At 42.7% G+C, this 27,452-nt stretch overlaps 1 protein-coding gene across 1 annotated transcript in view; it reads right to left on the minus strand.

The window, feature by feature from the left end:
- The window catches only part of CAPN9 (calpain 9), a 47,998-nt gene extending 20,806 nt beyond the window's left edge, over positions 1 to 27,192 (minus strand). Inside the window, exons 1-8 of the mRNA XM_007071060.4 lie at positions 26,829 to 27,192; positions 14,106 to 14,175; positions 11,599 to 11,717; positions 9,324 to 9,457; positions 8,339 to 8,507; positions 7,078 to 7,161; positions 5,968 to 6,053; positions 3,924 to 4,001 (exon numbers count right to left, since the gene is read on the minus strand). Coding sequence (XP_007071122.2) covers positions 3,924 to 4,001; positions 5,968 to 6,053; positions 7,078 to 7,161; positions 8,339 to 8,507; positions 9,324 to 9,457; positions 11,599 to 11,717; positions 14,106 to 14,175; positions 26,829 to 27,041 — 953 coding nt within the window. The 5' untranslated portion in view covers positions 27,042 to 27,192. The remainder of the gene's footprint in view (positions 1 to 3,923; positions 4,002 to 5,967; positions 6,054 to 7,077; positions 7,162 to 8,338; positions 8,508 to 9,323; positions 9,458 to 11,598; positions 11,718 to 14,105; positions 14,176 to 26,828) is intronic.
- Positions 27,193 to 27,452: the final 260 nt, after the last annotated feature.

The raw sequence follows: 27,452 nt of genomic DNA on the forward strand, positions 1-27,452 counted from the left end.
GCCCAGTGATCCTTTTTAATGCAAAAACAGGACAGAGGGGTTAAAGTTCTGCCAATATTGAACTATAACCAAGTGTGATACGCTGCGTACAACCATTCCTACTCACATACCAAGAAGCGAACAGACAGCCCAATGTGCAGCAAGACATAGGAGGGGTCCACTGGCACGTCACTTGCTGTGAACGGGTCTGCTTTCAGACCTGAACCAAACTGGAGTAAGAACCAGTAGGGGAAGTATTTACCAAATCAGAGACTGGTGTGCAATACAGCAGCTGCTGCTGGATAGCATGGGAAATAGAGCAGGAAAACAGTGTAGCAGAAACCAGGTATAGCGGGGCGGTCACCCTGCTCTGGCTCAGAACCAGTAGCTGTGTCAGTCTCTCTAGCTCCTGAGAGAGAAGGACCTGGCTGCCTGGGAGAGAAGGGTATTTGAGACAGAGCTGTGCTGGGGAAAGGGAGGGGGAGCTCCAGCCTGGCAACTCCCCAGGCTGCAGGCCTTGATAGAGGCCTATGCAGGCACGGGGTCTGGGAGGAGCAGCCTGTGGTTAGGTAGAGGCAGCTGGTCTGACCCCCTTGCTAATGATGAGTGGCCATGACAGATTGCAGTTTGCCCCAGTGAGTGGGGGCTAGATGACAACTGACAGTAGCCACTGAGGCAAGGTGGGGATAGAGGGTTGGGGGTTCCCCTGGGAGGGGAGACCTAGACTGTGGGGTATTGCTGGGGGCAGAACCCTGAGGTAAAGGGCACCGGGGTCCAGGAGGGACACTAGCCTGCAGAGGGCACGCTGTATGCTGGAAAAGAGCTAATTCCCAGACAACCAGCAGGAGGCGCTGCGCCAGGGAGTCTCGCTTTGCTACACCAGGTATCCAGTTGGGCAGCTAGGCCCAGATCCTCAAAGATATTTAGTCTCCTAACATCTATTGAAATCAACCTTTGAAGATCTGGGCCTTAGTGACTGAATGACACAAATGAACAATAGCAGGAAAAAGCCAGTGAGCTCCAGGCAATGTGTATGGGTGGGTGTTGACAGGATGCGATCCTCACAATAGCACACAGGGGTAGCAACATCACAGTCCCACCAGCTATAATAGATTCCATATTCTGCTGAATAAGTAATAGGTGCCTAGGGTTACTTTAACTTACACTGTCCTAGAAACTTTTCATCGCACACTTTTGATAGGGGAGCAAATGGTAGAGTTTGATTTCACTGTCTGCGTCTCCCTTTTTGTATTGTGTCTCCCTTCAATGTATTGCTCGCTCTGCAAACCAGGTGCACTCCAGCTTCTTGCTTCTGTTCTTGGTACATTGAGAATAAGAGCTGGATAACAACCCCTTTTGCTTCTGTGTACCTAGCACAAATATCCTGGCCGTGTAGCATAATTTATGTCTTTTGGGCCAAGTGCTGCAAATTCTGCTCTTTGTTACACAGATGTACATGTGAAGTACTTACCAGCACTTCACTGGGGTTGCTCTGGATTTACCCTGGTGTGACTGAGAGCAGAATTTGACCTACAACTTTGAAAGAGAGGGAGGGAGAGAGAGAGATTTAGAAGCTGATTTGCTAACTAGCCCCAGGGTTAATCTTTCCCCTCTGGCAGAAGCACAATAATGAATGTAGAATTTGCCTCTCCTCTCTACCCTCCCTTATCAAGACTGACCTCAGTTACTCTTGGTGTAAATCCAGAGTAACTCACTGTAAGTTACTGAGATCAGAATCTAGCCCTGAACATGTTACCCTTAAGGTCTTGCTAGTTCCTAGTTAACAGGAACCCAAAGGGTAAAAGAGACAAATTCTTATCAAAAACGTATTTCCCATTTGAAATGTCTTAAAATTTATATTTAAAACAGTTAACGCAGCCTTCTGTAGTTTGCTTCATGCCACTCTGATCTGAATGCATGAGAATAAACTGGTAAAACATGACAGAAAAACACACCACATGTAGGTGCTATTATTTAAAATGTAGCACATAATCCATGTGCCCTGAGAAATGCATGAAAGCTAGCCATATCCAGAAGCTATAGTATAGCACTGGTTTTTAAACTGTTAGTGAGCTGTTTGTTTAATTTTTTCCCTTTAATTTTCAGGTGCAGTATGTAATAGCTTACAAAGTAAATATCTGTTGGGATCCCTGAAATTAAGACTTAACTATTATTATTTATTATTATGATGTCTACTGCAGTAGAATCTAGGGACCCCCCTCAACTCCATTGTGCTTGCTGCTGTAAACATAACACAAAGATAGTCCATGCCCCAGAGAACTCACAATCTGAACATTCAAGATGTTGAATAGAATTGTAGGGGAACTTGAGAAGTCATCAAGTCCAGCTCCCTGTGCTGAGGCAGGACCAAATAAACCTAGACTATCCCTGGCAGGTGTCCAGTGATGAGCATTCCATGACCTCCCTTAGAAGCCTATTTCACAGCTTAGCTACCCCTTATAGTTAGAAAGTTTTTCCTAATATTTAACCTAAATTTCCCTTGCACCAGATTAAGCCCGTTACTTCTTGGCCTACCTTCAGTGGACATTGAGAACAATTGATCACAGTCCTTTCTGTAACAGCCTTTAACAGATCTGAAGACTGTTATGAGGTCCCCCTGTCAGTCTTCTTTTCTAGACTTTTCAAAACAGGCCCAGTTTTTTTAACCTTTCCTTATAGGTCAGATTTTATAAATCTTTTATCATTTTTGTTGCTCTTCTCTGGACTTTCTCTACATTTTCCATGTCTATCTTAAAGTGTGGTGCTCAGAACTGGACACAGTACTCCAGCTGAGGCTCCATCAATGCCAAGCAGAGTGGGACAATCACCTCACAGGCCTTACAGACAACACTCCTGTTAACAAACCTGAGAATATTAGCCTTTTTTTCCCCACTGCATTACATTGTTGACTCATTCTCATATTGTGATCCACTATAACCCCACATCCTTTTCAGCAGTACTACCCTGCTAGCCAGTTATTCCCCATTTTATAGCTGTGCATTTGATTTTCCTTCCGAAGTAGAGAACTTTGCACTTATCTCTACTGAATTTCATCTTGTTAAATTCAGACTAATTCTCCAATGTGTCAAGGCTGTTTTGAATTCTAAATAATACTTAACTCTTATATAGCATTTTTCACCACTAGATCTCAAATCACTTTACAAAGGAGGTCAGCATCCTTTTTCAGATGGGGAAACTGAGGCACAGAGGGGCCATTTCTTGCTCAAGGTCATTCAGAAGGCCAGTGGCAGAGCTGGGAATAATTCATGGGTCCTCTGAGTCTCAGTCAAGTGCTCTATCTACAAGATCACACTGCTCTAAATGACAGCAAAATATGAGAAAAAAACAGCTGATAACTCTTCAGAAGTTGTTAGGCTGCTCTGTGCTGATTTCACTACTTTCATGTCCTTAAGGATGCACAGCATTTGTGTAGCCTCTGACATGCAACATTGAAACTCATGAGTCATTCTTTCACCTGGTGTGGCACATGCTGCATTGGGAGAATCACCCAATTCAAATGGCATTAGTAAGTTGAAATATGATGTAAAGGAGTGGAGTATTTAGATAATACAAAACTTGACAGACTTGTTTTTGAAGCATTCCTTACATTGTGCAAATCACCTGTGTCTGAATAACCCTTTCAGGAAACAAGTCCATTACAGTGTCATTCATTTTGAACTTGAGAACTTTCGAATTCACAGTGTTTTAAATATATTAATTACAGTTGCTAAGTAAGGCATTTTAAATATCTTAAAGATATACTCTGCCATTAAGAATATGTAAATTGAGAGTGGCTTAAATTGAGAGAGTTGTATTGTACCAATCCTCTTTGGATTAAAGCACTAATTTCCCAGTTCAGAGCTAGTCTCTTCTGCTTCACTTGGCCTGCCTGCTCACTGTATTGATTCTCATCAGCATATTTATTTTTCGAAGGGGTACCATACCAGAATTCTCCATCATCTAGCACTGTCTGACACAGGCGTTTTTGCTCCGATGGGCTGACTGACTGCCATTCAGGAGAACTACAAGAAAACAAAGTCAAGCTTTACAAGGCTATCAAGCACTTCATTTCCCTTGGCTCAAAGACACCAGCTGGATATATTAGCAGATTACACCGCTTTCAGATTGATTTTATTTGAGCAGTAGCCACAACAGATGCCTTTAAGGAGCCTGATTCTGCTGCTGTTAAAACCAGTGGCAAACCTTCCATTGACTTAGACGGAAGCAGGATCAGGTCTTAAATCTTGAGGTTACAGTACTGCTGTACAGACCAGTACCACTGTGTTTGCAATGATCCCCACAGTGAGAATAGGGAATACTACAAAAACCAAGGTACATTTAAGTACTGCGAGTGGTATATCTCTAGATTGTACATCCACTGTACTGTAAACCTTGTTGTGCATCTGTATCATTATTGCCATGAAGTTTGTTGGTAGTATAGAACCATCCGGTGCTCCCAGATGAAGTCAGTGGGAGCAGGATGGTGCTCTTTAATTGTACAAATGAGTGGAGAGAGAAACTGAAATACCTGATGTCCCAACTGAAAATCTGTATTTTCATTTCCATTCACTGCTGCCATTCCTGGTTCTAGCAGGGATGGAAGCAGAAAAGCCTAGATGTTTAATGAAAGCCTGCTCTTACAGCAGTGTATATTTCAGACCTGATTCTAAGCAGGAAGTACCAGAAGTCTCTAATGAGATTACTAACCTAAGCCCTGAGCCTGCAAGTCAACGTGTTAGTGTAGACTCCCATGCCCACATGGAGTCCCACTGGCTTCAGTAGGACTGTGTGTGGACGCTGTGATCTGCATTAGCAGTTCCACGTGCAGGATCAGAGTCCCTTTTGGCAGATACAGCACTTTGGCTAAAAATCTCAAATGGCTGGATACCTATTCTAAATTGAACTACTAAATCTTTTGAGATTTAATAATCTCTAATTATACTGCTCAACTATTCTCACAATTTTGGAATTTACAAAGGATCATAACTACACTTAGAAATGTAAGTATCTGGGATTGATTTGTTGATCATTTTAAGAGAAGGGACATTTGATAAATTTCCAGCACTGATTCAAATCTGCTAATTATTTCACTGTTTTTAAAGGGGCTGTCAGGATGTATTATGGAACTGTCTCCTCTCATTTATACCAGCGTAAATCAGGAAAAACTCAGTTGAAGATAATGGAGGTAAAGCAATGTAAGTGATCTCAGAAACAGGCCATGTATAAATTTCAAACATGAAAAATCCAGCACTGATTCAAATGTCCCTTCTCTTAAAACTAGTAGGAATTTCCAAAATAGAATCTACTGTTCACCATTTATGCTGTTTGCTTTTTAAATGACTATTTGCATTTCATCCAGCTTGGATAATGAAAGAGGCTAGGGAGCTTCACTTTTTTCCCAGTTGGCATTTTTTGGGTCTTTTGCTCTTTACACAGCCAATGTAATATGAAAGAACCACACAGGCAAGTGTGGTCCAAATAACTGTCTTTAATAACTACACAACATGCAAGGCCTACCTACAATATATACCTTGGAGCTCTGGCTTCAGAAACATAGAACACAGTAAGTGCCATTAGAGGGCTCACAAAATATTTAAAGAGATACTGTCCAATTCCTACACACTACCTCAGCACTTTCCAGCTCTCCTGCAATAGCACAGTGTTTGGATGTTTGTGTTGCAAATACTGCAGGGGAATGTTTAAATAATACAAATTATACATTTTCCATTGGAATTATCTTAAAAATAATGACATTTATATTAATAGTGGATTTTGTTTCTATTTTTAACAGTACCTACATTTTGGGACTAAACAATCTTGACAGTGCCTCTTTAAATGGTAGCTGAGCAGTCTTGACAATACTGAAGCCAGGATGTTAGGACGACAACAGCACTGTTCTGCATGTGTAGGCTGTTAATTAGACTTTACTTCCCTCCTCGTCAGTCTGACCTCTATGCAATACAAATAGTTATTATACATAAAACTAACTTGTCACTCCAACGGCCATTCCACTCCACTTGCCCCCATGGATTTCTTGGCCGTACGAGTTGCACCTTTCGGCCTCGGTAGCTCACCTAAATAGGAAGACCAAAAATAGAGAAATTCTTGAGTGGCCTTAAAATATAACAGGACTATTGCTATTGTAGAAATCCCTGGCTGGCTGCTGTCATTAACTAAGAGACAATTCTCCAGAGTGCCTAGGCTAGATAACTCTTCTGGGCACTGGGGAACTCTCTGGAGCAAATGTGCAGAGGGTAGAAGGGATGGTGGAGAGGAAGGAGAAACCTCCCACCGGGCTGTGTTAGAGTTTCACTTCACAGGGGAGAAGAGTGGTGCTGGGTGAATAATGGAGTTTTTGGTTTGCTGTAAATTAAAAAAAATAAAATAAAATTTCAGGCCAAACTGAAAATTAAATTATCTAATATTTCTGGCAAACCCCCAAAAGTTGAAAAAATAATCATTTCAGGTTGAACAAATCACTTTGTTTGACGCAAAATGAATCATGCCGTTTCAATTTCGTGCATCTGAAAATATTTTTAATTTCTAAAAAGTGAAAGGACATTTCAAAATAAAAAGTGGTTTTGAATCAAAAATGCACATGCTTCAAAAATGTGTTTCAAAAATGTCAAAACTAAACGTTTTGGTTTTTACAGAATTTTTTTTCCCAACCGAATTGGTTTGGTGAAATCAGCACAAATTCGTAAGATATTTAGTGTCACAGAATCAACATTTTTTGTCCCCCCCAAAAAAAGTTTTAGTTGAAAACTTTCACTCAGTTCTAGGGAAGAACCAGAGGATACATACAGTCCTCTGGCTCCCAGGCCTCACCCCCTAAGTTCCTTTAGGCACAAGAAGCTGGGCACAAAACCTTAGATTGGGGGAGAAGGGACATGCCCTGTGTGGGCTGCCAAAATCCAGTCCCCTCCTCATACACTGCAGCCACCCCAGTTCTCCAGCCAAACTGCATCCAGGAGATGTGAAGAACAGGATTTATGATCTTTCACTTTCCAGCTCTAGGTTTCTACCCACTTGAGTTTGCACCTCTTGCCAGCTCACTCTCCACCACATACTGTCAACATAGCAACAATTGGGACGTACCTCGTCAATGCCAGTTACTGAATAAGCATGACCCTTTATGAGGCCGAAAGGGGTTCGAGCTTCTGACTCAGCTGCGCTGCTGGTCTGAAATATGAAAATACACTTTGACATACCCTTCCTTGAGAGGACATTGTACGTGGTGACACTCTGTCAGTATCCGGGCCCGTCACACCTAGATACACTGAGAAGTAAGTGGCTGTACTAAAAGGTACTGTGAATGACAGTATAGCTTTTCCTCTTCCTACAATACTGCACACTGGCACAGCCTTTTAGGGAAGACACTTTCGCCACAGAAAAAATGATTTTATTTTTTTTCACATATTAGAAAAATATGGGACTTTCTACTAAGATTGTCATCAATAGGAATGCTCTCAGCATTCCAGGGGGAAAAGACCAAGCATCTAGTGGGGATGGTGAGTGAATTATCTTCTCTTACCCCTACGGCAGGTTCCTCTAGGTCAGGGATAAGACACACTGGCAGAGTAGTGTAAGGAAGCTTACAGCTGCTGCCCATGTGGTATCTCTTCTATGGATAAATCCAGTGTTGTAACTAGGGTTGCCAACCCTCCAGGATTGTCCTAAATCTGGTATCTTTCATGAACAACAACATTAATTTACAAACTCAGGCACTGACTCTTCAAAGCCCCCTGTGTCCATACAGAGCTTACTTCAGGATTGCAGACAAAAATAATAATAGCACAAAAATTGTAACATTGTAAAATTGGGGGGAGGAATAGCTCAGTGGTTTGAGCTTTGGCCTGCTAAACCTAGGGTTGTGAGTTCAATCCTGGAGGGGGCCATTTGGGATCTGGGGCAAAAATTGGGGATTGGTCCTGCTTTGAGCAGGGGGTTGGACTAGATGACCTCCTGAGGTCCCTTCCAACCGTGGTATTCTATGATTCTATGAACAGCAATCACTGAAGCCAGTAGACACTGACTCCCGCCCTGTGACAGGGCCGTGAACAGCTTTACCTCTGACCCAGGTCAGGTGAATGGAGCCAGGAAGTAAAATTCACTGTTATTACATGCACATACGAAGCTGAAATCCAATGACTCTTCTTCCAAACAGCTGCCATAATGACTAAACTGGTATTGCATGTACGTTAGATTACAGCTATTGGTTATCAATGATTGCAGTGCTTATTTGCTACTATTGCAAATTATTTGCTATTAATTTCAGTGGGATTTTTAAAATGTTTTAAAAAATTAAAAAAAAAAAATACCCCCCACAAAACTAAACCCTCTCTAGTCTTTTACTTACATCAATAGAACAGCCCACCAATGAACCTCTTTCAAGAGCTTTTCCCAAGATTTCATAGAAATTTTCTGGAGCCTTTTTGACTTCGTACATTTCTCCAACTCCTCCAGTAAAATCTTCCATGGCTTCTAGTGTACTGCCTCCTTTTAGGGCTTCATAACTCCCATTCAGTCTGAAAATTACACATCCATAGTGAGAAATGTTTTTAAAACCTTTTTTTTTTTTAGGTTACACTGAGCTGGATTCTCACCTATTTACACTGGTGTAAACCAGCAGTAACTCAGTTGAAGTTAATGGAGTAAAAACTGGGTTCAGTGACAGGAGAATCTCAGTCCCAGCTTGTTAATTACATTGTAAACTCTCCCCCCCCTCCACCTCCTCATTCTAATTTCCAATTCATTATTAGTTCAAATCCAGCACAGGCTGGCAGTGACCATACTGTAAGTCTGGTTCTCAAACTTTTGTAGTGGTGACCCCTTTCAAATAGCAAGCTTCTGAGTGTGACCCCCCCCCTTATAAATTAAAAACATTTTTTAATATATTTAACACCACTGTAAATGCTGGAGGCAAAGCAGGGTTTAGTGTGGAGGCTGACAGCTCGTGACCCCCATGTAATAACCTTGCAACCCCTTAAGGGGTCCCAACCCCCAGTTTGAGAACCCCTGCTGTAAGTTGTTCAGTGACCTGCTGGATGCAAAACCAGTAGATAGTCTTATTCCAGTTTTTATCCATAACAATTGGCATCATTATTAGCACACTCAGCAGAAAAACAGAGAGCAAGTTTTAGGACTTGATCCAGTTATCACTGAAGCCAACTGGAGTCTCTCCATTGACATTACTGGAAGTTGGATCAATCCATCAGGGATTAATTTAGGACATAGTATCTCCAGGTCAAGGCTGAGGAAACTGCAATGAACAAATAAAAGCTGACGATTTTCATTGTATGACAAACTAAGCAATGCATGCACCAAAGGCAGACAGTACTTACTTGGCATAGGCTTTTTCCAGTAAGGCGCTCCAGAATTCATTGTGTTCAGACGAGTGTAGAAAAACCAAACGGTCTTTAAAGGTGGGTAATCGATCATCAATAACAATATCCAGCCACTCATTGTGCTGCCAAAACTGTGTTGAATGGAGGGCGAGAGAATTGTTCGATAACTTGTAATATTTCATAAGGCGAGCACGCCTCTCTAACTACCATATTCCCATGCTCCTAAAGTATCTCAGTAACATTTGGGGGCTGTTATAAGACTAAAATCTCGCTGCTTTTGTGAACGAGGTGAAATCTGACCCAAGGTAAGCACCACATTTCCCCCACTAAGCCTCTTCTCAATCAAGTCAATAAAGAAACTGCTGGGCTTCTATTTTCTAAACCTGACACAAAGACACAGCTGCTGTGAAACCTCCATAGACACAAACTGCCATACCTGGAACTGCAACAATTTCCTGATCCTGAGCCACTTCATATATGCTGTAGCATCAAACTGTAGTAAATTATTTAAACTATACTGAATTCATATGAGAGCTGTGTCTTGGGACAGACTTTCAATTAATATATACATTACAAACTGAAGGACACTGAGTGCTATGGGACAAAATAGTAAGTAACAGACTGAATTCATAGCAGGCAGGAATTTTGTACATCCCCCCACAATTTCTCTGAGTTCTTATGATAAACTCCAATAGAGTTTTACAGAAATTAAGTAAGGTTCTATATAAATTATTCTAAAAATCTAACATTTAGCAGAATATACAATTTATATAGAATTTTTAAACCAACCTAAGGAATTCTATAGCAGAGATCTATTCTATTCGATCCATGTTCTTACATCATGACCACCACCATGGTATCTGAGCACCTATAGTTATATATATTAAATTCTAGAAGTTAGTTTTAAAAATGTATATAATTATCACTCTCTATTACATTATATTGGACTATTTAGAACAGGAGTGGGCAAACTTTCTGGCCCGAGGGCCACATCGGAGAATAGAAATTGTATGGCGGGCCATGAATGCTCACAAAATTGGGGTTGGGATGAGGGAGGGGGTGCGGGCTCTGGGGATGAGGAGTTTGGGGTGTAGGGGGGTGTTCTGGGCTGGGGCCGAGGGGTTCAGAGGGCAGGAGGGGGATCAGGGTTGGGGCAAAGGTGCGGGAAGGGATGCAGGTTCCCCGGCTGGAGCGCTGGAGTGGGGCCGAGCCACATGGTGTGGACCCCAACCCAGTGCCCCAGCCACAGTGGGGCTGAGCCGCGTGGTGCGGCTTGTGGGCTGGCTTAAAATGGCTCACAGGCCGAATCCGTCTTGCGGGCTGTAGTTTGCCCACCCCTGATTTAGAAGGAGCAGGAATCTGAACTAAGTCAGATACACAGATATTAAAAGTCATTAGGAATTGTATTATATTTCTTGATCTGAACTAGATATAAAATATCATGTGACTCAAGCCATCTTAAAAACCTACATATACTGTAGGGCCAAGTCTTCCTCTTGATTACGACTATGTAACCCCTTTGACTTCCTGGCAGTGGGGTTGGACACATGTAATTGAGTGTAGAATTTGGCCCTGGGTATTTAAACCTTTCTGGGATGATGCCATGATTTCTAACACTGTACTTCCCTTTATAATAGAAAAACAGCATGGGACTGTGAAAAGTTAAAATTTTTTCTAGGTTTCTTCTCAAGACTCTCACTTAAGGTGAGTTTAGCAAGTACTGCTTTGAATAACTCAGACATCATTCAGAGATCAGACTAGATCAGTGGTTCTCAACTAGGGATCTGGGCCCCCCTAGGGGCTGCGAGCAGGTTTCAGGGGGTCCACCAAGCAGGGCCAGCATTAGACTCGCTGGGGGCCAGGGCAGAAAGCTAAAGCTCCATTGCATGGGGCTGAAGCCCAGGGGCTCTGAGCCCCACCACTCAGGGCTGGGGCTGAAGCTGAAGCCTAAGAAATGTAGCTTTGCAGGGCCCCCTATGCGTGGGGCCTCGGGTAATTGCCCTGCTTGCTACCCCCTAATGCCAGCCCTGGCTTTTATAGGCAGAAAAACAATTGTTGTGACACAGGTGGGCTGTGGGGTTTTTATATCATGTTGGGGGGGCCTTTAAAAGAAAAAGATTGAGAACCTCTGGACTAGATGATTTAATGGTCTCTTCTGGCCTTAAACACTATGAAATCCAATTCTACAGTAAACAGGCAACCCTGCCACTAAATGGACCAATGCATTTAGCTACCCAGCCCCTAGAAGTGTTTGCATTTTATGCTGTTTTACCTGAAAGTGAAATATTCCAGCATAACCCGGTCCAAAATTTTGATCTTGAGGTACAACTCTGGCTAATGTTTTTTCTTTCAGTGTAAGAGAAGCTATAGCTGCCAATAGCCAGCAGTCACCTGCAAATTGAAAAGACCAATACACAGATCACCAATAATATATTGTGGACATATACACAATCTACAGGACAAAGATACTGCAGCAGCCTTGTCTCAAACTGTATGGGTAAGATTCTGACTTCAGTTACGTTGGTGTAACTGAAGTCAATGGAATTATTCTGGATTTATGCCACTGTAACAAAGATCACAGTCCTGCCCTACATGTACTACAGGTTCTGCATTTAATTATGTATTAAGAGTTCTCATTGGGTGGAGTAAACTCACATTGATTTCATTTATTTGTATCTTATTTCCTGTGCAATGTGAGATGCTACACAAACCAGCCATAACTGACTATGAACACAACTACTGTCAGCTGTTTTCCTCCATGCAGTGGGCTAAGTTTGCTCTTATTTACTATTTCATTGTAAATCCAGATGAATTCCACTGAAGTCTGTTGTTATTTGGGTTACCACTGATGTTACTGTAAAGCAGACTTTAGCTCATTATAGTGAAAGTTCACAAAGTCTGGGAAGTACTTTTTGCCATTGGGGGAAAAAACGTGTGATGGGGCTTCATTTGCTGACTCTACATGTGACATTTCACATGACTTCCTATTATAAGCCGGGAGTATGATGGCTGGTTGCCCACCACCCAGCGACACATCAATATCCTGTTTAACTTAAAACTTCAGGAGAAGACTGGCTGGCTACCTGGCACCAACCAGGCAAGATGCCACATGGAACCATTCAATTCTCAGATTCCTTGGAAGTCTTATAGCATCTGAGCCAAGACCTGATCTCACTAAAATAAAGAACAAAGTTTCCATTGGCCTCAACAGGACCAGGCTTTGACCTTTTTTGTGTGTTTGTCTTCCTCAAGATGAAGGCAAGAACTTGGCTTTGTGTTAGAGACTCACAGGAAGAGAAACTGCTTAAGAATGAAACAGAACAAAAATGAGTCATGTGAACTTTTTCCAAACCAGCAGGTCTGCTGCAAGCTCTGTGTTGTTTGCACAGAGTGAAGGGAGTAGTGAGTGTCTCACAGGAGGCGGGAACTGCACAAAGGTCTGAAAAATCCCTATAAGCCATTTTGGAAGAGTATTAGGAAACCATTCAACTTGCAATGTACACCTTATGGAAATGTCCTGTGGAATTCCTCTGGGATTAAACGAATAGGTTTCTATGGAAATGTAATAGGACTGCACAGAAATTACTCTAAAACCTATAGAATTCAATAGAAAATTATAAACCTTCTTCAGAGAGACAAGGTGGGTGAAGTAATATCTTTGATTTATTCACCCACCTTGTCTCTGACCAACACAGCTACAACACCACTGCAAACTTTCTTTATGTTTTTTGGATGATCTTATAGTGTTGTCTAGCAAAAATATAATTCTCTGAAATTCTGTACAATTCTATAGCTGTGACACTTTTTGCGTGTAGTGCAATTCAATCCAAAGCACCCATTGTTTAGAGTGGGGTGAGCGAGAAGCTAAAACCAATTTAGAAGTTAGTCACATAACACCATGTGCCTGTACTCATGACCTTCATCTTTTTAAAATGAATTTTTATATTCTTATTTGCTCTTTCTCCGAGGGTAACCACTTTCCAGATTTTATCCTGCAGGACCAAGTAGATATGTCATGGCATTACTACCCAGTCAAGTTGCATCAGTGCATAATATTGCATCATCATGTCAAACACAACATTGGCATCAACCTGTGGTGTTGCATTGATATGGTGGCACACAACATCAGTATGTGTCTGTGCAGTGCCCTGCCATGAGGATAGCTGCATCATGATTTTAAGACTGCCCCAAAAGTATTTGAGACTCTAAATTGCTGTAGATGCTATTATGTGCTTACAGGACGCCATCCTGGGACTCGCCTGTGAATTTCATGATGGATGGCAGCTGGCAGCACTAACTTCTCCCTAGCTTTTCACGGCTCTCTCTCTTTAATTTGGAGGGAAGAAAGTGAGCGAGTGCCTCCACAGCAACCAATACTTTATCGAGGCATCCAGAAATGGGTATGGGGTTAGAATGAGAACACGTTACTTCTGAGTTTCACTTCTTCCACCAATTTAGGGAACAAGAGACTGGAGAGGCAGTTTTGCCTACTGGATAGAGCACTTGACTGGGCTCTAGACACAGCTCTGCTGCTAGGTGACCTTGGGCAAATCACTTCCCTACTCTGTGGCTCAGTTTCCCCACCTGTAGAATGGGGGTATTGATACTAAACTCCTTTGTGAAGGACTTTGAGATCCACTGATCAGAAGTGCTACATAAGAGCAAGGAATTACTATTCGATAATAACCATCCTCCCCCACCCCCCACCCCCTTCTAGAATCTTCTGCACCACAGCACTTGGATAAGTGTGGAATAATTCTGTAAAGGGAAAACACTCACCAAGATCCCCTTGACAAATGTCAGTTCTTGTGGCTCCTCCAGTTATAAACTGTGGGTTTTTAACAATTTCCTGAGAGAGTAAGAGAGAAAAAAAATCATTTAAAATATACCTGGAAAAATATAGCATCATTTAGGGGATGAACCTGTCACCAATATGCTACATGCATTACTGCAAGCCTTGAGGAACTGGCTACCACACAATAGTACAGACACTGTGATACACCGTGTTGAGCCTTTGTTGCTAATTATTGCGTGTCACAATGAAACGATCATTTGTTCTCATTTTTTCTAATTAACGTCATGCTGATGAAAGGTACTGGATTGACAACCCTGAGAGAGCGAAGTCCTGTGTTCACGTGCAGAGCATTCATAGCATAGGCAGTGGTTAGCAACCACAACATCTTCCCTTAAAGAGAAAAAGGCTGATCCCAACCTTTGTTTGCCTTACCAAGTAATGTTAGTTTTAAGTGGGAGCTGGAGCAAGTGTGACACTCCACACCCTTGAGTGTCCAAAGGTTGAGAGGGGCTGAGCTGATAAGACACTTGTAGAAAGGAAAGCAATGTTGACTGGCATTTCTTTGATTATTTTAAGTTCAATTAAAAATTTCACAGATGTTCTGCATTGGATAGAAAATTAGGTTTGTAAAACAATGAGTCTGTCAGGGATTTCCCCCCTTGAAATCTAACTTAAAGCTGTCACTTCAAGAAAAAGCAATCACTGCTTTGCTGCTGGTTCTCTACTGTACTTGTGGCTCGTTGAATGGAGCCGTTGGGGTATGATAGGTAAGGCTGCAATTTAGTCACAGAGGTCATGGAAGTCACAGAATCCGTCACTTCCAAAGACCTCCATCACTTCAGCCAGTGCAGGCTGGGAGCAGCAAGGCGGCAGGGAGCTGTGGGGTACCCCCATAGTTCCCAGCCACCACGGGTGGCAGGGAGGAGCCCCGCACCTCCCCATCGCTACCGCTCCTGGCCACCATGAGTGGCAGGGGGAATCCGCCACTCCCCCCGTCGCAGGCGGCAAGAGGGACCCATGGGTGGCAGGGGAGATCCGGCAGCACGGGGGGATCCCTGCTGCTCCCATCCACCATGGGTGGCAAAAGGGACCCACAGAGCTCCCAGCTGTGGCGGGCAGCAGGGAGGATCCCCAGAGCTCCTGGCCACCATGGAGGCAGGGGGGACCCCCGCTGCTTGGAACCACCACTGGAGGGGGAACTTGGAGCTCCCACCCCCCGCAGCAGCCCAGGCTACCCATTTTGTCATGGTTATTTTTAGTGAAAGTCAGGGAGAGGTCACAGGCTTCTGTGAATTTTTCCTTATTGCCCATGACCTGGCCATGACTTTTATTAAAAATATTCATGACAGAATCTTAGCCTTAATGATGGGCCCCTATTGATCTTTGTCCTTGAAGTACCCCTTTTATCGAAATATCTTAGGTACTTCTATGGCTCTCTGACTGTAGTGCCTCAATCTTTGATGTAGTTATCTTTGCAATACCTCTGTGAGCTAGGGAACTAGTCTTATCCCTGTTTTACGGATGGAAAACTGAGGCATAGAGAAGTTTGCCCAAGATTGCACAGGAAGTCTGTGGTGAGCACTGACTGAACCCACTCCTTTAAAATGGCAGGCGAGTGCCCTACCCCTGGATCATCTTTCTTTCAATGGATAGGCCTCCCTCTCCTTTTCTACCCTCACAGACTCCCTGGCACACCTAAGAGGTCTCCCCGCAGTTCCACCTTTGTGCTGGAATACAGGTAGCTACAAATACCTTCTCTTGTCTCCCTCAAGAATGAAGACAGATGCTAGTGCCCATCCGTGAATGGAACCAGCCAGTATTCATTCAGGACAACCAGAAAGCAATCACCTCAATATTCTATAACAATGGGATCTACTATAGTGACAAAGAGAAACTTTTTAAATATAAAGGACACACAGAAAATATGATAGTATAAACATCTAGCTCGCCATCCTGAGTAATAAAGGTAAGCTGGCAGAATTGATTGTTACAGAATGAAGGCCTGATCCAAAGCCCATTGAAGTCAATGGAAACCCTCTCATTGACTTCACTGGGCTTTGGATCAGGCCCTAGGGAAAGAAAAGAAATAACATGGACAAAATGTTCTCTCATACATTTTGCAGTTTATCTCTGTTTCTCTCTAGAAAGCCACCCTGTCTCTCATGACTACCTAGGGAATACTGCGTGTCATCAGGAGGGCTGCAGATGCACACCACCTTGATGTACCTAAGTCAGTAGTCAAGTTATACCTGCACAATCCCACAGAAATCACAATGGGTCAGGGGTGCTGGAACAATTTGTATAGTGGGGATGCTGAGAGCCACTGAAAACCCTGAATATGATGGAAACCACTTCAAGCCAGGGGTGCGGTAGCTCCCCCAGCACCCCTAGTTCCAGCACCTATGCTAGGGGTCCAAACCTGTACAGTGCTAAGCTCCTAAAAGTTAATTGGATTGTGGGGGTGTAAGTGAGAGCATAATTCAGCCCTCTATCTCTATGCAGTAGCAGTTTCAATACCATAAGAATAAACACCTTTCAGTGACGCCATGTCATCTTCTGAGGCATTTCAACACAATGGCAAATGAAACTCAATGTCAATACATGCAAAGTAATGCACACTGGAGGGGATAATGTAAACCACTAAAACACTTCACAGCATTCTAAATTAACTGGATCAACTCAGGAAAGGGACATGGGCATAAGTATGGCTAGCTCAATTAAGACCTCTCTGCTCAATATGCAGCTGTGGTAAAAAAGCAGCAAAGATGTTATGTCGCATAAGGAGTGGCGTGGCGAATAGTATGGAGAATATTAGAATGCAGTTATATAAATCAATGGGGTTCAGAGAAGGGCAATGAGAATGATCCTAGGCCTGGAAATAGTCTCTTGTGAAGAGGGATTGATAAGATTGGGACTGTTTACCTTAGAAAGGAGATGAATAAGTGGGGACATGATAAAAATATACAATAATCATCAATGGTCTAAGCAAGGTAGATTGGGAGCTCTGTTCTCCTACCACATAACACAAGAACAAGGGGACAGTCAATTAAATGAATAGGTGGGAAATTCAAAACTGATTAAAAGGATATTTTTTCACATAATGTGTAATTAAACTGTGGACCTCATCCTAGGTGCTGGAACTAAGGGTACACCCTCACCCTCTGGCTTTAAGTGGTTTCCATCATATATAGGGTTTACAGTTTGGTTCAATGGCTTTCAGCACCCCCACTATACAAATTGTTCCAGCACCCCTGGAATTCATTAAACTTGAAGTTTTTGAGGCCAAGAACTTATGAAATCATTGGACATTTATATGGATCTCAAGAATGTCTAGAGTTAATATAATTAATGACAATACAAAATTGTGGCAGGGATATTAAATCTCATGTGTCAGGATTTAAGCCAATATCTAACTACTAGAGATTGGGATAAGATGCGCCTAGTGCTGGGATGTTATACCTTCCTCTGAAGCATATGGCACTCGCCACCATCAGACACAGGATATTGGACTAGATGGACCTTGTCTGAGGCAGTATGGCAATTCCTCTGTTCTTAGGGAAAGAAAATAATTCTGAAGCACTGGGGAATGCAGCTTCTGCATGATTTCCACCCACTGTGGCCATTAAATATCACCCAACTGTCCTGTTTCTATTCCAGGCTGAACACTATGGGATAAATTCATCCTATGACTGTGCCAGCTTCCACTCAGACACAGGGTCCCTGAGATGGAAAATCCACCAAGTGATGATATGGTGATACACAATAGCCGTCTGTAATTTCCTTCCACCAGGGGGCCCTAGAGGAGACTAGCACAGTCCAAAAAGTGGCTGGTGCTGGTTCAGGAGCAGACAGGGTCCAAGTGGCCTTGGGGTGCATTGATTCAGCACCTTACAGCAGCAGTTGGTAGTGGTGCAGCTTCTGTGGATCTCTGGAAGAATTTTAAGCTGCTTCCACCCAAAGGACAGTCCAATGGAAAAGAGGCAGCCACCTCTGATTAAATATCTCCCTGGTTGCACCAGCAAGAGTGATTCTTGCTCAGTGAATTCTGGTTCACGTTATACCAGAATTCGGTTGTTTGTTGCCTGATGAAACCTTTCCTGAAGCAAATGGACACAGGGGATCAGACCCTAAGCACTGTACGTAACCCTACCCTGGGGATGTTGTACATGCCTTTGACACATACCTAAGTTGTCTGTTTTATCTTACGTTTTGGCAACATTTGTATAGCTTGTCATGCCAATAAAGTCTCATGGAATTCAACTGAACAAAATGGTTAAGTCCTGTGCGTCCAGTTAGTCAATCTGTCCTAAAATCCTGTTGCAGAACTGGTTGTATAAGTGATAGCACAGTTTCAAGGCTCCCTCCTCTGTGGTACATACTAGGAGTGCCCAGTTAGGTCTCAGGTCTCTAGCTGTCACCTATCTCTGGGCAGGGACCCTTGTCCCATGCCATGTGACTGGAGGTTTTAAGACTGCTCAGCCTCTTGCCTTGCCATGTGATATCCCCAGCCACCCAGTCTGCCTAATGGCCAGCGCTTGTGCTTTTTTCTTTCTTTCCGAGGGCTACGAACAGTGTATTGCCAGCAGTAACAAGTTACTGCACTGCCCTTTCTAAGCAAGCACAATCATTGAAAAGATTCCAGAGAAAACATAATGAACAACAAAAGGACCGAGACATGCTAAAAGCTAACCAGAAATCACCCATCAGTCTTAGGGACCCTGGTAGGCCAAAGTCCTTCCAACCCAGGAGCCCCCTTGGACAGAAGGTCCTGTCCATTTGCTGGATCAGAAAGCAGGCCCTCAGTCAGTTGAAACCCAGCCTCGTTATAGCAAAAGCCCTTTTTTTATTTGGTGGTCTCTGGAAAACCCAGTTTCAACCAGTATCTGCAACCCCTCCGCCCCCACACTGGGAGTGGTATATCTCTGGAGGTGTTTACAACCTATACGGTTCCTTAATCGCCCCTCAACTGTTTTTGGTTCTTGGAGGAGCTGTGATTACCCTGCCCCCTGGAGTTACATAGGATCCCTGGCCAATAGTGATCCATAAACTGAATATGGTATGGTCCCTAAAGATATTGCATACAATTGCAATATCTGTCACAAGTGGGGCCACACTATTTCAGTTAAGCAGTCGAGCAAGAAGCCGCTTTGTTGATGCCTTTGCAGAAGGAGGAAGTTCAATAGAAAAACAATAACAGGGGAACAAATGCAAGCCTTCAAACACGGCAGTTCCCTCGAAGGAAAATGAGTTGGTTTGTATTTATTTTAGTGTATTTATCAGTCGTAATTCTGTAGTGTCAAAGATTCTGATTCCTTCATAGCTAACCAAGGCCCAAGTCCAGGTCCAGGTCCGGGCAATGAAATCTGGCAATATCCCAAAATTAGTAAGTTAAACAGCCTGCAGTTTTAGACTCTCAGGGCACACTATAAAGTGAATCTGTTTTGCCAGGCTTTTGTACATGGGGCAGATGGCTGGGGATTAATACGCTCAGCGAGGGTGGGGTATTTTTATATTATTTACAAAGTGTGATTATTTTGTTATGTTGGGGTGGGGAATAAGGATAAATTGCTGAAGTTGTATATGTATTATATTGTGTACATTTTTGGTGCTAGGCACCTAGGAAGTGGGAGAGATGCTTTAAAAAATATCTACACATCTAAATAAGTTTAAAAATACACCGACACATAAGGGTGCATGTTCAGAGCAATTTATAGCAGCAGCTATATGTAAAGATCATATGTAGTGTACCTGACTCCACACAGGATAAAACACGGACAATCTCCACAGGAAAATAAAGGTCAGCAGCACCGTTTGGTTTTCTCATGCCTATTGAACAAGCTTTATAGCAACTCATGTTTTTAAAAAGTGGGTATTTGTCAAAGTGGGTAGCCAACATCACATAAAACCCTATAACGTGGCAAGCCCTTCACTTTGCTATCTACATGAGCCAGTTTGCTACACCCAGACCTGCCGCTATGAAATATTGCCAAGTTCTGGAGTTACCCCCTTTGCAGATAATCCCCGCTGCATACGGCAGCATCCCTGTGAATCGCCAAAATTCCATTTGAATGCTGACTTGTTAAAGACCTAGTAGTGGACCTGGCAAGCGGGGTAGCCCTGGAGGTGCATTTTGACCAAAATTCCCAATTCAGGAGGCAGCAGCCAAGTGATTAAAAAAGCGACCCACCCTCTCAACGATCAGACTGCATGTCCCAACCCATGTTGAGTGCCCCACGTGCAATGCGCTGAGCATATTGCAGCCAGTTCTCTGTTCCATCCTGGTCTCTTTATTCTAGTTTGGTGGCAAAGGGAGGGTAGAATTGGCCTCAAGAATAAGGGTTTTGCTGAGTGTCATAAAGCCAGAGAAATGGCTCTGTGCCAGACCCCCCTTGCAGCACCCTGATAGAGTGAGCTGGGGTTATGGCTGGGGGAAGGGTTCAGATTATCCCTGTTCTGCAGCTCTTTTCATCTGAGGAATACCAAGAGACTTGATACTGGCTGAGTACAAGCTAGAGCAACCATGAGACTGCTCTAATTTACACAGGGTGCCCGGGTAAGAATACAGTGAGGCACAAAGATTGTTTAAAGCCACCTTCCCCCCCAGGCCCTGTTTCTGCAATGAGCAGAGCAGCAATCTGGTCCTTTAGATATCACTGAAAACTGAGGGAGCTTAGTCTCACTTGGAAAGCATTCAACACCTTTCAGCCTTTATGGAGCATAATACTGCATCTTTGTAACGAAAAGGCTCAATCCTGCTCCTATTGAAGTAAACACAAACATGCCAAAAGAGCACAGCCTTACAGAGGAGGAGAAGAAAGACATTAACATCTGCACAGCAGGTAAAAATGAGAAACGTCCATGGGCGATTGAAGTCATTAGCCCGAGCTGTAAGTCAGACATTAAATCAGCATAATTTATGCTCATGTAGGGATGAGGATGGCACCTTTAGAGTGTTTCCTGGATTCAAAGGAAGCGGCAGAGGGCAAGTGACCTGCCCACATTCCTTCAAGCCAAATGCCTTCCATCAAGAAGCAGTAGTGAGTTTGATGTGTCACAGTTACAGAAAACACTGGCATGTCAAACCAGAACTTGTCATGATCTGACTCACCCGCTTGTTAAATACACCCTGACATGTGACCTGTAACTAAATGATTTAAAAAAAAACCATTCATAGTCCTTACAACATTACAGTGGAGGAAAAAGTGAGGGGGATTTTTATTTTAATAATATGTATTATATTAGAATTGCTGCTTAAAGGGAACTTAAGTATGTTGCTTAAGTATGAAGCGATTAAGAAACTCACATTTTAAGAGAGAGATGATTAACTCAATCTGTCCCCAAACGCCCTAAAACTTTGTGTACCTCCCTCAATAACCTTTACTCCCTATGTATCGGGTGCACAGATCTACCACCGTACTCTTTCTGTGCACAACCTCCTGAGGCCAGGACATTGGTAACCAACACCATCTAGCTCTGGATGATAGCATGGTATTGAGGTATCCCAGCTCATTTTTACAAATGATATTTCATATCCTACTTGTATAAAATACCCTTCCCACCAGACTAAATGGCTTGTCATAGTAATGAGATAAGGAGCCTTTCAAATCCAGACCACTAGTGGGAATCTGTGTTAGATTAATAGTAACCAAACCATATTACTGTCTGATAATTGTTTGGTAGCCGCTGTAAAATGAGTTGGTGGTCACAGGGCAGCTCCTAGAGAACTATCTCTGTATCATAATTAGCACCCTTGCGGCCATTCTCGTGAGAGACGTAGACCTCAATTCTCCTTTTGCTTACCACAGTGTAAATCGGGGGTAATGTTCCTGAATGTCCCTTACGACAATGTAACCCAGAGGAGAATCAGGTCCCAAGGAATGAATGGGCATGAAATCTGAACCATGGGTGGGCCCTTGTCTGCTTTAACAGATTTCAGTTTCCAGGGCTACCAAGCCTACACCTTTCAGGAGCACTAAATTTTAAAATCACTTCTCCTTGTGATTTTGCATAGCAGTCTCCACACTTTGGGAATGTGACTTTACAGGTGCTCTTGTTCTGCTTATATACAGCCCTACCATATTACATTGTTAGAATTGTGAGTGTGTTGTACTACGCAGCATCCAGGAGTCACCTTGAAAGAAGGCCCTGATCCCTGTCATTTTAATCCAGTATGAATGGTGGTGCAAGTGCTAGGTGAGAGGGGAGTTGCAGTGGTGCAAAGTAGTGGCAGCTGCATTTACAAAGGGGAGATGGGAGGTCATAAGGAGCCCAACTCAACCCCCAAAGCGGGAGGTATTGGCTGAAACAGGGACAATGACCAGGGCAGGCAGGCAATCCACTGATGGAATGACTTTCAGAGATTCCCATCAGCAAAGTTCGCGCAACCCCCCCTGTCCTCCACAGAGGGGAATTCCACTGTCGGGTGCAATAGTATTCCATGATACAGGAAGGAGAATGTCACAGCTCTCCATAGCAAATTTGCTGATTTGGCTATATGCCTGACTGCATATTCAATAATTATTGAACAAAAGGCTATTTACAAACCAAACATGGAATGCAGTTTCAAGACACACCTTCATGTTTCTTACTAATGGAATGCAGATACAGGTGCATGGCAATGCCTTACTATGTAATATGATTTCATTCCAACACCAACACCCCTCCAAAATCTGGGAATTGACATTATATTACACTACAGAATATGCTACATACCTGGGGAAACTGACTGGAATAGCTGTTGTGGAATGGATTGTTCTGCAATAACTATTCAGGTCACTTTCCCCCATGTAGACATTCCCTAAGTAGATGTAACTTACATACCAAAGAGATGAAAGATGGTGATACTCACAGTAGTCCAAACACTACTTTAATTTATAGTTTCTTCTGGCTCAAGAGAGGGTAAATTACAATAACTTGGTCTCCCTTCCATATTGAGAGTGTGTGTGTAAGCCGGTCTGAGAGAGTCTGAACTGGTGTAAAGAAATCTCACTTTCATGATCTTACATTTCACCTCTGCCCCCAAACTGACTGCAACATTCAGCTCCAGTTCTGGAGGTTGGTGGGGGTTGTTTAGATCAGGAGAGTTTTGGTTCAAGTCCATTTCTAGATCGCAAATTCATTTGCATTGGCAAGCGATGGGGAAAAAATTCTTTAGTTTTTTTCATTCCGTAATTTAAATGCCTGTGACATTCCCAGGCACTAACTATTACAGAACATGTGATATTTATACTGGGCTAGCCACTAACAATCTAAATAATACATCAGGGTACAAAGAAAAGAGAGGTGGATCATGCCAAGAGGAAAATAACGAGGAAGGGGTCACATGTTCTCCAACATTAATAAAAAAGTATCTGTTGGAAGATATAGTTTTAAAGGTTTTCTTTTCAAATAAGAAAGAGAAAGCAGGACAGTATTGCTAAATAGCTTTTATTATTTTACAGCATTTGGGATTTGGCATATAGGTCCATATCCTCAGCTTTTGTAAATCAGCAGCGCTCCATTGACTTCAGTGAGGTTATGTGAATGTACACCAGCTGGCCTATACTGTGTGTACACACACACACACACCTTTGACAAATTAGAAAGTCCTTCTTATACTGAATAAAGGAGATAAAGCTATTTTTGGGTGCAAATCTGAGAGCTGGCAATGCAGTTACTCCATTTATTTTAATATTCTTTATACAAACTACTATATAGAGGGTTTATTATCTGACTTCTAATAATATTTGAGGTTTTTTTAAATTCCACAGATGATTATTTCTTCAAGTTTTAAAAATGCCAGGTCAATTTGGCGGATGAGAGAGACAGCATTAGTCTGTCTCCCTTACACAAACAGAGAGAGACAAGACGGGTGCGGTAATATCTTTTATTGGACCAACTTCTACGTCCAATAAAATATATTATTACCTCACCCACCTTGTCTCTCTAATATCCTGGGACCAACACAGCTACAATTACGCTGCATACACAAAACTCCCTGACACTTAGCCTCCGTTATTCCCACTTACTGATATGAAAGGGAGACTAAACTGGCTTGATTTACATGCTGAAAAGCCAGAAGAAGGTGAAACTCAAAGTAGGGTATGGGCTACTGTAACTTATACCTTCTTATTCCCTCCTGTTAGCTGCTTTTCTTGCTACACTGCTCACACACGCACACAGCAGAAATCACAGCCTAAAGGCACATCCCATGTCAAGTCACTTATTTGGCTTGAAATTCTTCCAAATTCAGCTTGCAAAAACTAGTGACAGCTGGATCTGGAAGAGACGCTGAAGACAGACCACTCTCCATTGCTCCAAATAATGACTTGGAACAATTATGATACTAATGGACCCCTGGTAGAAAAAAAACATTATTGACTGCTTGATAGTCACTGTGTGTTTCAGAGGGAAAGGTAAACAGGACTTTTGCAAATATTTGCATTTGGTACCAGATACAGTATGTAAGAATCACACAACCACATCATCTCACTATGACCACACCTTCAAAATTATAGCTTATCTTCAGAATATATGTTCCATAATTGGATGGAGTCAATGGACTTTATGCCATCTCACACCTAGCACCTGCAGGAAGCCACCCTGTCCCTGGGACAGCAGTAAAGACCACTCCCGGGCGACCTCAGTCCCATGTGGGTTAGGCAGCCTGGGGAGTAGGACCTGATGTGAGAAGTGTCTGTAGCAATTCCATAGTTAAGTTTGAATTTTTCCCTTAAAGTGGGGATTCAGCCTCTTTGTTATGTATGAAAACTAGAGAGCATCCTTCCCATAATTACAGCACATACACTTTGGATACAAAATGAATTTTCTGAGACTTTACCAGTAAATCTGTTAATTAGTTTAGGAACTATAATTAACTAAGAATGGATCTTTTGAGAAATATAGCACCCACTGGCAGACCCTTGCTTTGCCCTTAAAATCTCAGTAACAGAGTAACACAGGCTCTTTAATTAAAACTCACTAAAATCTTGTGCAAAGGCTACACTTGACTATTTTTTTTTATCATCAGTGATAATTTCCCTCCATTTTTCTTCCTAGCTGAAAGACAGAAGTCTTAACTCTGCACTGCAGTGATGCCATGCCACACCTGTATGATTAGGATCAAGGCATTTTATTGTCTGTGGCCGCAGCTTGGATTAAATCAATTTTTAAAGACAAGTTTTTTTTATTTTTCCATTCTCTTCCCCCTTCAAGGTGTCATTACTGGGAGGAGTTAAAGTTCCTGTTGAAGGAGAAACTTTCAGTTGTGAAGAATGACAGGAAAAGATGAGCATTAATCCTTAACAAATATTTCAAATGTAACCTGTGCACCAGATTTCAGCCAGTTTTTACTGACTGAAAAGTGTATGGCAGACAGGGCACAGCTAAGGTTGCTTGAGTGGCCCATCTGCATTTCCAGACCTTAACATGTTTGAATTTCTTTTAAATTTAACCTTAACTGTGGATTTCCTAGTTTTATAACAGAAAGAAAAGGAGGACTTGTGGCACCTTAGGTGCCACAAGTCCTCCTTTTCTTTTTGCGGATACAGACTAACACGGCTGCTACTCTGAAACCTAGTTTATAACAGTAGGTTTTGGGATCATTATAATGTACCTGGAATGTCTTTTACTCTAAATGATTCATATGTACTCTCAACCTTAGCTCTATCTTAACATAGCGTTTGTCTAGGAATAATGCTAGGCAGCAGGCTTGTTGGAGGTAGTCTATATGGACTACTACTCAGCGTGCTACTATACAGACTACAGAAGGAGGCACCAAAGAACAAAACTAACTAAATGCAAAATTCTAAAGTGAATAAGTCAGGTTTTCTGGCAGGGTAGAGGTGATGAGAAGGGGTTACAGGAGTTATGGTTTGATATGGAATTTTTAAATGTCATTTAAAAAAATGTTTCAAAACCACCACATTGTACACATTGTTTGTGCATGGTATGATCTGATTACGGTTACCATCATTTTTCTCCTGCCCCTTCAATCGTTTGCTACACATTTATGCAGCTTGTCTTACATTAGGCCCGATTCTGCAAAGATTAAGGCAGGTGCTTAACTTTAAACATGTGAGTAGCGCCACTGAATTCAACAACATTCAATCTGCTGTGGATATGACCTACCACAGCCCTTACTGAGGATGGAAAATATGGCCCTTACAAATTGACTACAAATCATGGACTCAGTTCACTCTGGATTACACAGGCACAAACCAGGAATAATTCTATTGAATACAATGGAGTTACACTGCTGTAAAAACCACTAGAGGAGGGTCAGACCAAAAATAAGTAAGACATACAGCATGCACATGTATACTGCTTATATGTAAAGCTACAAGAGATCTAATTTACACCTGTATTTATCTGTCCATCTATACGTGTACCTCTATCTCTCTCCACACACAGACCATGTCAAAATTCTCTTTCTTATTCCACATGAGCAGATCCTGATTCATACTGAAATTCTTTGGGGGCAGAGACTATGGGTGAAATCCTGGCCCCACTGAGAGAAAAGGCAGAACTCCCATTGACTTCGACAGGGCCAGGATTTCACCCCATGTCTCTTATTTGTCTATAAAGCTCCATATACACGTATGGCGCTCTGCCCCTATTATGTTCCTTTTTGTTTTGGTTTATCATTAAGAAGTCCAGTGTCATCTGACTCTTGGCAGGAAAGATGGAGATATGACGCATAGCAAAAGTGGGAACAACCTCATACTCACCCCAGGCCTTTTCCATACAAAGGGGATGGGTGGCTTCTCACTGTAGAAGAGAGAGGAGATATTGGCTGGGAAGTCACAGTCCTCAAATAGGGTCCCCTTCTGCTGGCACTGGCACTTCAGCTCCTCATATGTCTGGCCAGAGGAGTGTGTGGCATGAGCACTCTGAGGTAGAGGGGGAGACCGCGATCTCGAGTCCCGGTATGTGTAAGGCATTGTTCTGCCCCACGTGCAGTAGCAAAAGCTCCAGTGATCACAGAGATAAACGGGAGGTGGAGGATCAAGGGAAAGGGGGAGAGAAAAATGCCAGCAAGCAAACAGAAGAGAAAAGAAACAAGATGCTCTCTACAAGAAAGAATGAAAAGAGCCTGTGTGCTGCAGGGAAGTGAAAAATGTGCCCAAGCACCTCCTCTTTTGCACCTGTTTGAACGACAGGGAGACCTCCCTGTCCACCTGAAACAACAATAGAAAGGAACGCCCTGAGAGCAAACAGAAAAACCCTGTTTGTCCTTTTTAGGAGTTCCAGCTGCTTGGCGTGCGCCCTCTGGTATACTACCTCAGGAACCACAAACAGGAGTTAAGAGAGAACTCTATTTCGTTTATGTGATGTGTACCTGCTGCACCCAG

Source organism: Chelonia mydas, chromosome 3, assembly GCF_015237465.2.
Source record: "Chelonia mydas isolate rCheMyd1 chromosome 3, rCheMyd1.pri.v2, whole genome shotgun sequence".
Classification (NCBI taxonomy): domain Eukaryota; kingdom Metazoa; phylum Chordata; order Testudines; family Cheloniidae; genus Chelonia; species Chelonia mydas.